The sequence below is a fragment of the Hylaeus volcanicus genome, chromosome 4 (genome assembly GCF_026283585.1).
Source record: "Hylaeus volcanicus isolate JK05 chromosome 4, UHH_iyHylVolc1.0_haploid, whole genome shotgun sequence".
NCBI lineage: Eukaryota > Metazoa > Arthropoda > Insecta > Hymenoptera > Colletidae > Hylaeus > Hylaeus volcanicus.
Genome location: NC_071979.1, coordinates 12714048 through 12732947, shown reverse-complemented (window position 1 = coordinate 12732947; position 18900 = coordinate 12714048). Strand labels below are relative to the sequence as shown.

The 18900-nt window shown below is 33.7% G+C and overlaps 1 protein-coding gene and 1 long non-coding RNA gene across 4 annotated transcripts in view; both read left to right on the top strand.

The window, feature by feature from the left end:
- LOC128875706 (uncharacterized) overlaps positions 1-18900 on the top strand; it is a 100889-nt gene that overhangs the window by 30190 nt on the left and 51799 nt on the right. For all 3 annotated transcript variants that reach the window (XM_054121532.1, XM_054121533.1, XM_054121534.1), the window contains exons 6-8: positions 526-603; positions 2165-2370; positions 4580-4815. In XM_054121532.1, the coding sequence (XP_053977507.1) occupies positions 526-603; positions 2165-2370; positions 4580-4815 (520 nt within the window). The remainder of the gene's footprint in view (positions 1-525; positions 604-2164; positions 2371-4579; positions 4816-18900) is intronic.
- LOC128875711 (uncharacterized) lies at positions 14559-16335 on the top strand. Its single transcript, XR_008456868.1, has 3 exons — positions 14559-15125; positions 15226-15598; positions 15674-16335. It is a non-coding gene; the product is annotated as an uncharacterized LOC128875711 (long non-coding RNA).

Sequence of the window (18900 nt, the reverse complement as noted above, 5' to 3'; positions counted from 1 at the left end):
CTTAATATCTCCTTAACGAAGCCCCATCCGACATTTTTGCAAAGGAAATTGTTGTTCAGAATCGTCTCAGCTACCCCCCATTTCCGGCTCCTCCCCGACTTTTGGGACACCCTGTATAATACGTCCTTTGCAGTCAAAGGGTTAAGTGTGGTTTCTGCATCGTTGAATTAAACACATCAATTCTTTTCTTTTTCATTTTGGAAAGTATGTACTTTTAAGAATGCACAGTTCAAAATTCTTTAAAAAGCAATAAAATTAGCGGACTTATGAGAGGAAGATACAGGTAGAGATCGTTTTGCCTCTAATCTTTCAACTCAATGATCCAACTCTAAAACATATTTCTATCGGTAAAATCTATTGAAATTACGAGTTGTTTAGCAAACTGCAAATCTAAATTTATATTTTATTTCTAAGCACAGAAGAGACCACTTTAACAATAAATATTTATTATAGGGATGCAAAACATTTGTTTGAGAAAAAACGAGATTGCATGTTTTATTATGTTTACGAGTGTGTTCATTTCAGGTGCGGCGAAAGGTTTCGAAAGAAGAGTTTTCCAATCCCGATGACACCGATGATATGCCGAACAAACGATGCTCCAGTGTAAGTTTTACGATCAGTATATTATCAGCTCTTGTCTAGTACCGATACTGTTCGTACGGAACAGATTGTACGAAGACTTTTCTCGGTAAGAATCCTACGTACAATGTAAGCGGGGGACTACAAGTAATATTAACTTAAATGTTTTCTTGGTATTAAGATATGAACTGATAGCAATCGTTTTTATTGAAACTAAATGGAAGGACAAATCAAGTTTGATAGCTAGAAAAATTTTTTAAATTGTACTTACATATAGATAAAATTAATTTTTACGAATTTATACGTCGTGTACAATTTATTTTAATAATTTTGCACGCAAATATGCTTTATACTGATGTACCTAACTTTAAGTATCTACTAATATTCACATTACTCGAAACACATTAATCATTCACTGATTCTAAGTGATCATCTTCTTCTACAATCTTTTCTATCATAAATTAATCTTTATTTTATATATCTTCTACATCGATTCATATATCTGTTACACTCATTTTTAAATGAATAATAACTACCTGAATAATTTGCTTACTTTTAGCGATAGAAAAAAAAGTATCGAACAAGAGTTATTTGATTTCGAGGGGCACGTAACGTGGTGCCGATACCTTTTTTATCGGTGGATGTGTAGAGGAGATGGTTGACTGTTCTTTTTTTTTAATAAAATGATACAGTTTCTTATACACATTTTGGTAGAGCGTTTCAAGACGAATACAATGATCTATAGTTGAAGATCATTCAACTATATACAGGCTAACTACATCTACAGATTGACCGACTAAGAAATATTATAGTAAATGGCCGGCACGTTCTTCTAATTTAACACCCATGAATTTTTATTTATGCGAAAAGTTAAAACAGCAAGTATACAGCAAAATGCCAACAACCAGAGAAGACATGAAGAAGCTTGGATTGCAGTTGATCTACATGAAGTTCATTGTGCAATGTTTTCTACATTAACACGTTATAGAAAATGCATCCAAGTTCAAGGTCATCATTTTGAACACTTGCTGTAGCAGTGAGTACGCAAATAAGAATATTAATGAAATATTTGAAGAGTGCCTTGAAACAATTTATTTTTAATTCAGTCAGCCTGGGTAACCTTGAATGACTTTCATATAGAGGTCATTGTATTCGTCTTGATACACTTTATCAGAATGCGTATTAGAAACTATATCATTCCATTTAAAAAAAACAGAGTCGACCTTCATATCACTTCTACGCTTCTACCGATAAAAAACTTATTACCACCACGTTCTATCGCTAAAAGTGAACGAATTATTCAGGCGACCTGTTTTAAATGCTTCACTCTGTATAGTAGCACTAATGGTTTCACCTACTAAATAGAACCATACTCGACCACCTTAACATTAAACTAAAATTTTTTTTCGTCAAATACTTGCGCAAAACTTCTAAAATAACCTAACATCTTTATAATGCAAGAAAGTTATCGATTCCTCTTCGAGTAGCCACGAGAAATCGTCTACTTATGTTTCTCGTATTGATAAATAATCGGTGTTGCTCGTTTTCAAACATTATACCAGACGCTGCTGCTTCTTTTTTACAGCACTTGTCACCCGAAGTGAGTCCATTAAGTACAAGATCATCGAGATACAGTCCCAGAGAGAGCGAAAGCGAACCAACGCCAGCCCTTCCACGGAAAACTGGTGACTCTTGTTCCGCATCCCAAAGGATACGAGACGCGATTACAAGGACTAGGAGGGAATCGAACAGCAGCACTAGATACGAGAGCAGTGGCAGTGAGAGTGTGAGGTGTGTGCAATTTAAATAATGAAAATATATGAATGGCGTGTAATTTAAATCGCGAGGTGTGTCCACTCCTTAAACCGTTTTCGGGCAATAATGGAAAAGGGCACTGTGATTAGTAGACTGCGGATCTTTATGGATTTATAGGAAATTTGAATGTGCACGAAACTAAAAACTGCAAATAATATGCAAGAATATAAAAAAGATTGAAAGAAAAGTTCATGTTATAATATTTGCAGAATAAAATAAATTCCAATTTAGGTTCAATTTTTGTAGGCACGTTCGCGAAGATTTTATTTTGCGTAAAGATCCGCAGTCTGGTGATTAGATTCCCATGAACTTTATTTCTGTAAAGATCCAAAAATTCATCAACGCGCATCAATTACCAAACTCCCTCGTAAATGAGTTCTCTGTCATGATCAGTTTCATTGAGTTTTATTCGTGATCGGGTCGAATTAACCCATTCACTGCCAACTACGAGATCTCCCGTAGTTTAAATTGATTACAATTACTCAAGGGATAAGTTTATAGCCTTTTGAGTCACGAATTATTGCAAAAGGAGATTGAAAAGTTTCTTTTTAAACCAACAAATTTAATATCGCTTTCTATTATCAAAGTAATAACCTAGATTACGCATCTATATTAAATCTTGGCGATCAAGGCAAAACGCTTTATATTTGCCTGACAGTGAATGGGTTAAGCTCTCCTGTTCATTGATTCAGGGTACAAGCGATGGTGATTGGTTTTTCCTAAATGATTGGCGTTTCTTTGTTCGGAGGAATGAATATTAAAACACGGAGTGGGAAAGGGGTAACGGTGTTGTCGTTTTCTTACAATTGCCTTTGAAATTGACTAATTGAAATGAGTTTGGGTCGTTCGCGCGGCACCTCGACGGGTAAACAGCTCGAGATTTTATTAAGCATCGTAAATTACACTTTCGGCCTCTAATAAAATCTTTACTTAGCAGACTAGGACTAATAAACGGGTCCTGTATTATTATAGGTATTCCGTAGTATTATAAGTTCTTACAATTTTGTCCTGTAACGGTATTCTCATTCAACAGCTTAACCTGAACAAAAGTACACTGCAAATGGTTACACGGTGAATTTAATTTTTAACTGAAAAGGTTTCTTCGTATTCTGTTCAATTGTTTTATACGCCGTTTTATCGTGGGCAATCAAGTTTTACGCTTTATGGCTAATAGGTATAGTTTGTTTGGGATCAGCTTCAATTTCAGTCAACGATAGATCCTCTCCAAGCTCAACAAGTTTCCCAGATTCGTAGTAAGAGTAGCATTGTTATACTTTCCAAACTCGAAAAGCATCGAATGTCTAATATAGAACTTATTCGGACTTTATTACTCTTATATTCTCATAAGATTTTTAATCTATATTTAAGTAATATATAGATTTCATTACATTGAGTCATTGTCAATAGACGGACCTATTTAAAAAATTCGAAACAATTGACATTTCTTATGGGTACCTCTAATATTTATATGTTTCGATACCATTTTCGGAAGTAAACAATGCATGAATTTGAATATGTAGTGACTTTTGTCAATTTTTTCAATAATTTTCAATACAATTTGATAGGGAAGAAACTACAACACAGCGCAAATTAAGCATACATATTTACTACAATACATGACATTATTTCATACGAAGTATATAACACTATGCAGAGATAACTGATTATTCTCTCGTTGATATCTCCGAGAATAATAAATTCCAGAAAAAACTTGCTTGAAGATAAGCATAAACAAGAATGAAGTAATCTTAATCTAGTACTATTATATATTAAGTTCACAACGATCGACGATTACTTAATTTTTTTCTGATTTCTTTTATACAGACTCCAAAAGTAAAATAAGGTCAATACGGGTCTCTCTATAGAATTTACCATAACTTAATTGAGCCGTTCACTGCACAAATCGATTAACTCCACTTTTTGAAAAATCTTAAATGTAAGTGTCGAAGCACTTGGCATAGTCATAACTTTTTTGATTCATAGTATTATAAATTTCCTGAATAATAAAGATTAACACTGTTAAACAACTAAACTTTTTTGGCCATTAAATAATAAATAATTTATTTTAGAGGCCATTTCGATCGCATTTCGCAACTTTTCGTTTTATGGAGTTAATCGATTTGTGCAATGTACTGGCCAATTGTATCGTGTGTGAGCTTCTCGTTTATTAATTTTCGTTGATTAGATTAAGCGAGACGGGTCTTCATGGGTACGTGGAACTAGCAAGAAAAGTGAAGTTCTTCGGTGGAAACGGAAGTGGCCCCATACCATCGACGATCGGAAGTGACGAAGTAGTGCAACGTGATAGTGCAACAAGTGCAGGGGAAGATGAGCCGCACGACGAAAATCATGGAAGAACAGGTCCCGTTTCATCTCAAGGAAGAAGCATGCTACGCAGACGGAGGCAATTTGATGCCCAAGGTACGTCAGCTTAAATTTATATTCGCTTCATTTGCATCGATAACCTAATCCTGAAATTCACTACAAACGCTTCACTTAATTAATGCTCAGAGGCAAATGACCGAAAAACACAATAATTAACACCAAATCTACTTATTGCAATATTTTAATCTTCATGAACTGGGAAGTGACTCGCAAGGACAATTTGATAAAGCTTGGTAAATACAATGATCGTTTGGTTAAAGATTAAAGATAACAACTATAAACATTTGTCATTATTTAATAAACTTCAAGTATTAATCAAAAATATATCATAAAATATTGAATATAAAGTATGCTTTGTTAAAACAGAATTAATTATGTTTTTACTTTACTCATACTAGATTCTTCGAATCATTCAAATATTTTAAATTAATTGCATTTGCATCCGGTTATGCTTTCAAGCATTTAATAATTGTATTAATATTCAGAGGCAAAATTTGACTTAAAAACACAATAATTAACACTAAATCTACCATGACTGGTGAAATTACCGTTTTCAAATTTTTGTATACAATTCTTCTATCCAATACATAAATTATATACAATTGTTACGTGCATTATTCAATCTAGTACCACGTGAAATATTTTTGCATTCAATTAAAAAAGTATCTTTAAGACTAGTAATTTGTCCAATCACGATAGAAATAGGTACAACTGAAACATCAATAGGTCTAGTGTTAAATATAAACATAGAAAAAAAGTCAGATAGAACAAATATTTTTAAATACAACGATTATGGTACATGCACTAAGAAACGTTCTTTTGAATACCTTGACGCTTGCCACCAGAAAATTTTCTATTTGTCTAAAAAAATTCACAAACATGCACCTTTCTAGGATCGTCCTATGTAAGCTTCACCCCTTAACATATGTATGTATAAGTCCTCGAGAAATGGTCTCAGAAAAATATTTGTATTCGTTGTATCAATTTTTATACTATATCAGATTATAGTGAATGCTGAGACGAAATTTTTTTTGTATTTACAGTTTATTCATAGGATGGTTAGCTTTGAAAATAAAAATTGAGAAGTTAAAAGTTCGTTGCAAAAATTGAACTTCAAGGGAAAAAAAATATACATGTCGAATTGAGTAACCTCCTCCTTTTCGAAGTCGGTTAAAAAGCCTTCTAAATTATCAATTTTTATCTCTGGAACTAAACGTCATATGAATAAACTGTAAATACAAAAAAGTTTAGTTTTCTCATTTTCTATAAAGTGATATTTTTTTCAAACTCGATTGTTCGACTGTTGTTGTTGTTTTTTAAGACAACTGCAACAGAATCGGACCTCAAGGTTTCAGGAAAAAGGTCTTTTAAGTTGTTAATTTTTATTTTTGAAACTAAACGTCCTATCACTAAACTGTAAAGAAAAAAAAGTTTCGTTCGAACATTCCCTATAAGCTTATATTTTTTTTAAATTCACACCTCTTCGAGTTTCAGTCATAGGGTTAATTACTTTGTCCATAATTAATTTCTAATTAATATTGTTCCAATTTATTAAAATTAGTCACTGTATCAAAGCACATCTCATTGTAACGCAAAAGTCAATCGAGAAATGTGATTGGTACCGATCCCGTGGCACCAGGCACGGGCACATTTGTACTCTAGATTTTTAAAAGGCGCAGCCATAACTAATAGTCGCAGACAGACTAATTATCGTATGAGTGAGTAACATTTCGCTTTCGCGGCCGCCTCCTTGCATTGATGTTTTATATACTCGCGTGCAAGACGGTTAATCGCGTGCTCGCGTGAATGTAAATGAAACTTTAATCCGTTTGTTTCAACTCTGTGCCCCCTGGGCACCCGCGCGGGCGTTAATATGTAAATCAAAATGCAACAGATTATTCGCAAAACCATGACTAAATTTTACGATGTTATAAACACGGTTAATGAATAGCGATCGTGTTAAAGATACACATGTTTGTAACATCCAGATAGCGAGATAGTAATTTTAACGAAAGTAGAAGCGCTAAATGCGCCTCTTCAGATCAATTATTATAGATTGGACTCTACTTTTCCGATGCAGCGACGGATATTCATGTGCATTCTTTCGTTGCAACAAATTATTTCATCGTTCTCGTGACTATGGTAGATTAGTTGCTACTATGGGAAATTAATATTCATCGCGATGAAATCCCGCTGAGATGATTAATAAATTTTTAAGTAGTTAAGGCTGGACACTTGGAGCTCTTAAATAATAGGTTCATGTTCAATGATGTTTCACACAAGCATTTAAATAAAATCCATAGGAATTTAAGCACAATATAAACTGTTATTGTTGTTATAAAAATAACACATTATTTGAACTTTACAAAATATTTTACCTTCTCATGGTGTAGTATACGCAAAAAGAAGGTCAGTTTTGAGGATAATTCCACTCGTGAAACTTTACTCACCACACATGAAACGAATGTACAAGATATCTACGTATAAGTCCGGACATACGCAGGGTGTCAATTCTACAACAAATTTCCAACAAAAAATTACTCTTAGATATTGTCTTTGTGTCGCCTTATTCTCGAGTATTTTCACTTTTAATTTTTGTTCTGTGTTTTAGACTTGACACTCTTTAAACGGCCATAACTCCACTAAATTATAATGTAAAAAAACCAGTTGTTTTCCTAATTGGGGAGACTCGGGAGTGTCACCAAAAAATACATCAAACCCGATGTCAAGCTAATTTTAAAGTGACAAGTCGATTTTTGTTGAAAAATGTCGATTTTCACCTAAAAACGTCCGCTTTTCTGCATTCAAACGTCATTTTCTCCCTAAAATACCACCGTAGAATTTTTTTTGAAAATATCATTCAAAAGCTGAGACTTCGAGGAAGTTTTTCCCGAGGAGTGGCCGCCAAACAACTATGTATTTAAAACCGAAAAACGGATAGAGAAAAAGCCAAATTTTTAAAAATTGTCACAATCTAAAGTTTGACCTAATTTTTCACTTATTAAACCTACGTAATAAATTTTGATTTTGCATCAGAGAGATGGAAAATGTAACGCTCTTTCGAATGGTGTACCAATTTTTAAGTTTGCACTGTAATTTAGTGGAGTTATGGCCGTTTAAACAATGTCAAGTTGAAATCACAGAAAAAAAATTAAAAGTGAAAATACTCGAGAATAAAGGGACACAAAGAAAATGTCTAAGAGTAATTTCTTGTTGGAAATATGTGTAGAATTAACACCCTGCGTATGTCCGGACTTATACGTAGACACCCTGTATATATATAAGAATGAAATCCTGACTGACACATCAATGCTCAGGCTAAACCTTTGAACCTAGAAACCTGAAATTTTGCACAGAAGTTTCCTTTACGATGTATAGAAAGAATAAGAAAGGATATTTTGAATTCAATCCCTAAGGGGATTTTTCTTAGTGAAAAGCTCTGTCACCCATATACGTGGCGTTCATCGTGTTAATCTCGACTGCTTTGTGAGAATATAGAAAAAATTGGTCCATTAGACAATTTTGAACATTTTAGGAATAATTTACAATGTCCCAATCTTGAAAGAAAGATTAATTAGAGTTAACAATATCACCTATCAACGACTCTCATTAAAGTAGATCCTAGGTTTTACTATCGTAGTATCGCGCCCTCCATACTCAAGAATAAAGAGTCAAACAAGAACATGAATCGCATGATGCGGTATTGGACGTGTAGGTAAAGCGGTCGACTGTGGATCCAAAGATCGTGAGTTCTTGAATCTCCGTGGCTTATTAACCGACTTCACAGGAGGATGTTATTCGATTCGACATGTATATTTTTTTTTTCGTATAGAAACTTCTACACTATAATACAATTTGTCGTAAATGTATTCCATGTAACTAAAAGTACTTAAAGTTACCAGAGTATCGAACAACAACGCCATAAGGTTCTCGATGACGATAAGCTCATCGATTATCGAAGCCTTTAGCGTATCGGCTGGTTGGAAACCAGTCAGTATGCTTGATGAAATACGTGGACGACAGAATAATATTATCAGTCTCGTGAACGTAGTGTAACTTCCGTATCAGAGTTCAAACACGAAATCGTCGATAAGAGAAGTGTTATAAAAAATCTCGTGTCGGTAAACGCGTGAAAGGTACATAACGAGTATAAACACGTGACCCGGAACAATACACGTTTGCCAACGGGAACTGAATTTCCAAATAAGGCCAAAGTGACAACATTTCAACTGCGGAAATATTATACGATAACGTTTCCATCGTAGAAACCTAACGTAGCTGGCATTAAAACTACAGAATTTTCACATGTATTTAAAACATTTAATCAGTGTTGACCACATTTAAACTGAGGCACTTTTCTTTGACATTTAAACTTTGGTACCAGTACATCCACGACATTTAATCGTCAAAACATATTCGTTTTGACAAGATTTGAATGAGTGGAATCTTTAGAATGACTGTAGTACTTTTGCATTGACAACATCGAAATTGTGGAATCTTAACGTTGAAAGTATTTTAACAGTGCAAGATTTACGTCGGCATTCAGTTTGTGAAATCATAAACGTTGACGATATATATACTGTGAGACCATTTTACATTGGGAATATTGGAACTATATATCTTTTATATCAACGACATTTAAGATGTGAAACTTTCAAGTTGACAACATTTAAAATGTGGAACCTTAACATCGACTGCATTTAAACTGTCGAGTTTTTGACATTTATATTGTAAAAACCGAACATTAACGACGTATAATTCGTGAAATTTTTACATTAAAGGTCGTTTTGCATCGACAGTATTTAAACTGTGAAATCTTTAACTTGACAACAATGAAATTGTCGGTCCATTAAATCGTGGATATTTAAATCGTGGAACCTGTAAAATGGTAAAATCTGAACTGAACATGTTATTCGTTACGTTTCATAACAAGGAAAGAAATCATTGTATACCTACTCGGCCCAAATCCACGATTGTTTTCGTGTGTCCAGTGATTTCGCATGATTCAAGCATGACTGTAGCGCCGAGTCGAATGTAAATCGCATGTTTCACAGCGTAAGATATCCATCCTACCAGTTAGGGGTACGAACATCCTGCAACCATGGACGTGAGAAGAATATGCCAACTATTGACTACGGTCTTCGTGTCCATGTATTTTTTACTCTTCTACGCCGCAGTCGTTGTTGTACTTTACTTTCTGTGGGTGGGGGACCATTCCACGAAGTCCACTCGAAAAGTGCAATAAATACTGTACTAACTTCGGCGACGATTTCGTTTTGGAAAGGAGTCAACGGGAGTCCGCAACTATAGGATTTCTCGCGATCTCTCCAAGTCCAAGTAGCGTACAGTTTAATTATTCAACAATTCGGTTAGATTACGCGATCCTCTTAAGGGATATAAAGGGTTTTCCAAAAGTGCCTTTAGGATTTTGATCTTAACCCTCTATGGACCAAATTGTTTTCTTCTGCAAACGACTTGCAACGCATTTACTATGTTATATCTGGTTCATGGTACTGCCAACCATCATCAATATTGTTATTGGTTATCAGAGACATTATACAATTAAGACGTATACATCATCTTGTGAAAAAACTAAAATTATTAGATAGACTGGAAAGTAATGTCGTATCTTTTACATTAAATTCAAACAAATTTTTAATTTTCTATTTTTAATCAATTATGTAATCGCCCTCTTTATTAGCAGCCTTTTATCATTAGGTGTGAACAATTTTCAATGCCAGATTGATAAAAATTAATGAGCTGATGAGTGATAAACAAGTATTTAACATTGCAAAAACGACATTACTTTCCAGTTCACCTAATATTTGGTAAAATGTCGATACATTAGCATATGACCCGAAAGTTACACGAGTCCATAGAGGACTAAATGAAATAGATATAGTATATATTAGGCGTAGAAATTAATTCTGTGTCCTTTTAAAGTAAACTTATCGTTTATTTGTAAAGAAAAGCCACACAATTTTTACTTTTCCGTGTGATTTATTGTTATGAAGGTTGGTACTTTAACCCTCTATGGGCCTAATTTTTTTTTCAAATATAAAAAAATGTATGGAACGGAAAATCAACAATTAATATGCATATATTACATATATAATATATTAATTAATAAACCTATATGTGCAGATGAAAACAAAAGTTTCCAGTTTAAACAATTTTATTACAATAAATTCACTTTGTGACTTTCAGGTATCAACAACATTCAATGTTCGAACTTCTGTGTATAAAAACTTAACGTGACAAAATCATGAGTAATAAATGATATACGTAATTAATTTCTACACCTATTAATTTTATGCATAAAATAAAATACGTACATATACTCGAAAAAATAATTGTCGATTCGAGGCTCTGAGTCGATCCTCTATAGTGCAAGCGCTTCGATTTCTACCGACGCACCATTTTGTTTCAAGGCATTTAACTCTTTTAATTATTCAAATACATCAAAAATGCATTGGAATCGTGCTTTTAAAGTGATCAAATATCAACTATATACTGCAAGAAAATACCAACAAAAAAAATCGATTCTTTGGAGCCGCATAGTCCCTTAAAATATCAGAGTGGCACACCTACACAATTTGAATCTCCTCTAATGAATTAGTCGGTTTATCGGATAACGCTCCTGTCGAGCAGAAGAAACAGGAGGGAACTCGATGCCTCGATTGTTTCCTTTTGTGTGGCAGACGCAAATTTTTGTTCTGTAGTATATGTTCGTGGACGGTGAGCAGGCGTAGCGCGGGAGAAGCAGGCGAGCGAGCAGGTGAGACGAAGCGAAGCGGGGCTCAGGGAAACAGCATAGAAATAATAGTATAACAACGTTCTCTGTTTCGCTCTATAGTCCGCTCACCTGCGACGCTTATACAAGGTGTCGCGAACTCCTCCAAGTCGTTGCTTCTACGGTTTCCAGTAGGGCTGGGCCTACAGTAAAACTCCATTTATATGAATCTCTCAGCGAATAAACAGTTCATGCAACCGAGTAGGTTCGTATAATAGGAATTCACCTATCATTCCCACTACTTGCAACTTTTCGCTCAGATAAATGCATTTGGTCATACTTTTAGCTCATTTCTCGGTTTATAGCAATATTTTAATCTTTATGAACTGAGAAGTGCTTGGTAAATACAATGTTCGTTTGGTTAAAGATTATAGATAACAAGTATAGATATTTGTTATTATTTAATAAACATCAAGTATTAACACATTTGCGACCACTGACGTGATTCATGTCACTTTAAATTCTGTTTCTGGTTATGAAAAAATTATGAAAATCGTTTTATTTTATACGCTGCATATTTACAACATTGATATTTCAAAACATACTTTGTAATTTTTATCTTCCCCCTAACGATACTAATTTGCGACGTCCAGCTTCAAAATCCCATTATTTTCATCAGTATTTAGAAACGTAAAATATCTGCCGGTCGCGAATGTGTTATGATAATAAATATATCATAAAATATTAAATGTAAAGTATGCTTTGTTAGAACAGAGGTAATTATTTTCATTTAAAGTCTTTCTGATGCTAGACCCTCCAAGTCATTCAAACATTTCAAATTAATTGCATTTGCTTCCGGTTGTGCTTTCAACCATTTAATAATTGCATTTAAAACGCGGAGGGCTTCGATATGTTTAGAATCTATTTCATAGGGAACAGTCTCGAAATGTGCATCTTTCCAGGAATGGAACAAAAAAAAAATATGTTTATATGGTCGTTGGTCGAGTGTTCGTGTAATTGGAGTAACGCTTGGCAGCAGTTCAGCTAATAGGAGTTTAGCACTGCTAAATTAGCAGAAGTTCGCTAAATCGGACACTGACGAAAAATTCGTTGCAATAACTGAAGTTCAGATAAACGGAGTTCTACTGTATTCGAATAATTCGAGGAAAAAAAAGGGAAATTTCTAAATGATTCGAATAATATATTTCAACAAACCATTAACCAGTACTTAGACTATGGTATATACAGATAAATTTAACCTCTGCAACGTATTTATATTTATTTATGCGTCATTATTTGGCTCGCGATGCATTGTCAAATTACATAATTAAATTCGGTATCGATGGAATTAAAAATAGTTTATTTAGGTATTCGCATACGTCAGGCATTGTGCAAACTCTCCTATTGCTTGTACAACAAACGATGCACGTACAGTTATTTATTGTAATCGTGAGAATATCATATTCACCGTAAACTAGGGAATTTTTCTCATAACCGTTAAATAAAAAATTATAACGATTGTCTCCGTTGTCACGTCCATCTGTTTAAAGCGATTGCACAGTAAATTAATCCAACACGATGGCAACGTGTTTAATCATACCCGTATAATAATTACTCTTCTACGTAAATCTACGTACACTGGATGTAGAAAGTATTCGTACACCGATCAATTTCCAAAAAAACTATGTAAAATTGTAATTTATTAACTTATTTTTTATAAACAATGACATTCTACATATTCTCGGAAATTTCTAGAATAGATAGATTACAAAAAAATAGCTATTTTTAGCTATTTAAAATAGCTATAAGAAAAAAACAATTAATCGATAGAAATATTGAAGCAATAAGTATTCGAACAACTGTTTAATTTTGAAAATTTCATTAAAAAAAAAGAAATTTACATTAATTTATGAGTATATAGTACTTCCTTCGTAGGATTTCCTTTTGATTTTATAATTATTGCAACTCTTCTAAGCATTAAATTAACTAAATTATTAGTTATTCGAAGTGGGATCTTCTTCCATTCCTCTATTAGAGCCTTTTTTAAAAGTACTTTACTGGAAATTTGATGTTTTATAATTCGTACGGAGCAATAAACTAATGTATTTACGTTACAAACTTTACTGTAAATGGTTCGTCATGAGAATATCGTACAAATACTTATTGCTTCTATACTTTTACCCACTTTTCACATTTTTTTGTTAGTTTCGCAAATTTTATTAACTAGTAAATGTTGTTTGAACTATATCTATCTTAGAGACTTCTAAGAATATGTAAAATATCATTGATTATAAAAAAAGAAGTTAAGAAACTACAATTTCACAGAAAAGTTTTTTGGGAAATTGATCGGTGTACGAATACTTTCTACACCCACTGTAAGTTGACGAGGTACCAAGTTACGTATGTAATTAAACGTAAGATTAAACAGAGTAGAGACACATGTGTTTATACAATATTGAACAAACATAATCGGGTGAATAACCAATCGATACAAATACCAAAAATTGTATATTTCCTCGTGCTTTACTTCCAAGCGATTCAGTTGTGTCAAGGTGGTCACGATAAAAACACTATGCCTTAATCGCACCTGTCACCACTGACATATTATACCTTCAAGGAGCCCAAGACTAAATTAAATTTGGGAATTCCTTCTAAAAACAAAAAGAAAGGGAACGAAATAATTTGGACTTTAACATTCCTAATATTATAAATTATAAACAATTTCAACCTTGAAATTCTTACTTCCATAAATACCAATACCTTTTTAAGATCTTTGTTTTCACGAGTAACTTCAACCTTAGTTTTCCTGCTTTCACAAATAATTACAACTTCTATAAAACTTCTATCTTCTATAAAAAAAATAAATACAACTTAAAAATTGTTATTTTGTAATCAATTTTAACTACAAAAATTTTTCCTAATTACTTCAACTACAGCGTTCTCACTTAACCTTAACATCCCATTTAATATTTTTGCTATCATAAGTAACTTCAACCAAGCCACAAACTTGGCCTGCTTGTACCATGTATCGGATCTGATCCAGGGTGTGAAAAAAATGGTGCAAGCCTTGCATAGTATAACACTGGCCTGGCTGTCATCCATGGTGTATTGTTATCGTCGTTTTCACGGACGTCGCGGTAGACCGACTTCGTCGAGGATTTCATTCGCGCCACCCGGTGTACACGTCATAATGCATTATAGCGACGCCACTATAGACGCTGTTCTGGCCGTAGTAAGGTAGTGACCGATGCTGTAGGATTCAGGTGTGCCTCACGGCACAGACGCTCTCAGTTTAGCGGCGGTAGCCCACGCGAATCGCCAGTGTTCCCTTTGACAGTGTCGTTTACCTCGGCCACGATGACGAAACCAAAGTCGAAAGTAATTCAGTTGCGGTGCTACCGGCAGTCGTTTCAAAGTTTCCCCGGTCTGTGATAAAGCTCGTGAACTTGGACGCGGACGATAAACAGCGACCATCGACGGGGAAACTAGTCGGCGAGCCTCCCGAATGGAAAACAGCGCTTGCTAAACAGTGTAAACAGTGACACATCCTCGCTTTACACCTGCCGGCACCCTAAATCCGAATGACACCGTGAGCAGTACGATTTTCCTACAGGTTCGTCAATAGTTTAGCTACAGAGATAGAAATTTAGAGATCGAAAGTAGACTAATGCTAGTGTTTAAATATATTCGAGTGTCACCACCTGACTTTTCAGGGCTTCTTTGATAAGATTGTGTGGTACACAAAATTGATTTGTTTCAAAGGAAATAATACACGAGGCAGAAACGAAGAAAGGGAAAAGACTTTTTTCAATAGAAGCGAGTAATAGAAAGAAGCGAAGAATTAAACGTGTAGTAGAAACTAAGGTGAGATTAATAAAATTAGGTAGAAGACAAACAAAGTGGTATTTTAATGAAAGCGATTGATAGAAAAAATAACAGGACTGAAAATACGAAAATAGAAACTCAGGGGAAATTATATAGTTTCATCAAACGAGGCAGTTCAATCGTTCACGAAGCAAGAAGAATTGAAAACGAAAGCAATTTTCTTAAAGAAACAAATAGTAAAGCAATGTAAAGAATAAAAAAGTAAGGCAAAGTCGCTATTTTATTAAACGATATATATTTTTATCGTTTTACAATATATCTTGTTTTGTTTATTAGATTTACTACAATTTGTAAGTCAATTGTGTTTAATATATAACTTTCCTAAAGATGGTTTAAATAGCAAGATTGGAACATTTAAGAACATTGGAATATGTGCTTGATAATAAACCACTCTTTGTCTTCAAATTGAATTTATATCGTACAAGCAACTATCTACGATTTGGGAATTTCCACAGTCCAGAGTGTCGAGTTTCGTGTCCTCATCTGTCGCTTTTTAAAGTATTGTGTTCCGTTAAGCTGCTCGTTCGGCAAGTTTCTGTTTTCCCTACCTGAATTTGATATTTCAAGTGCTCTTGTGTATCTCCAGAGGAAGTCATCTCGAGAACCATCGGTTTAGAATCACGCTAACCCATTAAGTACCTATTTAGGTGTCCCCTTTACCAAGATTTATTCGAATGTGACATTTATACTTTTTTTTATAATATTAGATAGACTGGAATGTAATGTCGTTTTTGCAATTTTAAATACTTGTTTAACGATCATTAGCTCATTCATTTACCGATTTGGCTTTCAAAATTTGCACACTAATAAATAATCGCAGTCCACTCAAAAATAACGAGAGCGATTACATAATTGATTAAAAATAGAAATTTATTAATTGTTTGAATTTAATATAAAAGAAACGACATTACTTTCCAGTCTACCTAATATATTGGAAACTAAAAGAATATCGTATGACCGTTGTTATGACTTGTAATATTCATAAATATTGACTAGTAAAATTAATTGTATTTTAGTTTATTACGATTCTTCAATCAATTTTGATTGGTTCAACATTCATACAAGGTTACAGTACTATTGTTTATTGCGCTGTATTGTTCGCTGTGTCCAGATGTTTCGATATTATTACATATTTCTAATACGTAACGTACATGGAAATTATTTTTCTCCGCGGTAGAGTACTTTTCGATACAACATACATATAGAAAATAAACATTAATTTTTTGAAAAACAATAATTTATTAGATATTAGACTATCCTACCTTCTATTTAGAGTACTCTTTACTTATATACATATACATACTGCGGATCTTTATGCATTTATAGGAAATTTGAAATGCAAGAAACTAGAAAATCCGCACAATATGCAAGAATATAAAATAATATTGAAAGTAAAGTTCATATTAAAAATGAATTTCTACTTAAGGTTCAATTTTTGTAAGTTTGCAAAGATTTTATTTTACATAAACAACCATAGTCCACTCATGTATTACGGAAGTAAGTAAACCGTTTAATAATTAAAAAAGAAAACTTTTATTCGATGTTTTATGGTAATTGTAAAGCTGTTTAAGTAATGATATCGTAATTCTGTCCAGCTTGAGTCATATTTTTCTTTCAAATCGTGTGGCTTGTATAGCTAACGGGTTAAGTATGGGAAAAGCTTTGTTTGCAATGGAAATCGTATCGTTCCGAGGAGAACAATATTTCAGGAGCTATGAGATTCCGGTCCATAAAGCATAACAAATAGTCGTGTGTACGTAAGTTACAGACAGTTTCAGCGTCGACCCGTCTTTTTCGAGGATTTCAGCGGCGATTTTTGGAGTGGAAAGAGATGGAATGGAAAGATTTCATTCTTGTGGTTCTTAAAAGTAGGTTATTTCAAACATGTTATTACGACAGGTTGCAACGAAATTAATCGCTATAAGAAAATCTAAAGTTCTCTTATTCGCTAATTATTTTAAGTCTTCAACTTTAACACTGGTTTCTGGTTTATTACATAACGGAATTGGTAATTTTTAGAAACATGTAATTTGGAAATTAATTATCGTATAAAATTCAAATTTCGTATCGCAATTAATCAATATTCAAACAGGAAACAAGCTATATTAAATAGAATTATAGAGTATTTGTTAGAATGGGCGTCGAATCATAGTCCTGAAGAAAAATATAGCTCGCTGGTATTCATGTGAACGACACCAAGATCGTTATTAACGAAAAATAAAGAAATATTCTTATAAAATTATAAAATTAGTAATTTTAAGATATAAAGAAATTCTTACATAAAAATTGTTTAAAAGGATTGATATACTATAAAAATACATAGAATTGGGTTAACGGAGGAGCGATTTTACGAATTAAATGAGTTAGTATGTAAAAGAGACATAATTGAAATGAATATTCTTTTTACAAAAATACATGTAATTAGGACCAAATTTTTATACTGCATCCCTTAAAACGAATTTTTCGATGAGACCCTTTTCACAATATTTTGAAAATCTTTTTCCTTTTTTTTATTAAAGCTATTAAACCCCCTACGGGATTATTAGCAATATGCACATAGCTGTGCATATTATCAGTACATATATAGATTTACATTATAATATATGAAATACAATACAATATGACAAAACAATTTCGAAAAAGAGTACAAAACATATGAATCAAGAATAATAATAATATCAAGAATAATAGGCTTATCATTAAGGATATACACAATTGTTTTTCAGAAATTTGTAAATAATTAGCAGCCGTTGGACGAGAGGCTTGTACAGAAAAGCATCCACCGTATATGGAGGATAATATCCGACTTTACATCATTTATAAATCATATCATTACGATCTTTGTCGAATAATGAACATTGCCAGATAACATGGTTGAGATCTTGCTCTGGACAACCACACTCGCAGTCAGAATTTTCAATGAATTTAACTCTAAAAAGTGAAACATTCAGATGGTAATGATTCGCACGACATCTATTAGTCCAACATTTATGCTTTGATATCAAAGTGATCACAAGTACTTACTACGAACCGAGTGATTCAAGATTCGAAGTGAAAACAATTTTTCGGTGCGTAGTTCGCGGAACGATCAGTGACCCGTGCAATACTATATTTAGCTCGACTGCTCGCGATTCGCGCCTGAACACCTTAAACGGTCATTTACATTTCCTCCGATGGGAAATGTCGTAGCTGCTGGTTTCTCAATCCGTGTCACCGACTCCGGTAACTTGCGCTAACGCGCTTTCCTTGATACTGTTTCCGTTTAAAGTCCAGCCGCGATCTCTCTTTCATCCTTAACCCTTTGCGGTCGGAGGCATTTCTACGCGTTGAGCGATGGGTAACCTACTAGTCGCGACACGCTGAGCGTTGCTTACATCGCATGCGCTTTTCCATTTGAACGATACCGCTCTCAGAACTATCATATAGGTATATCGACTCGTGTTGTTTGTATACGTCCTCGTCAATGAGAAGATAACCTCAAAAGAAGAGTTAAAAAATTCTAC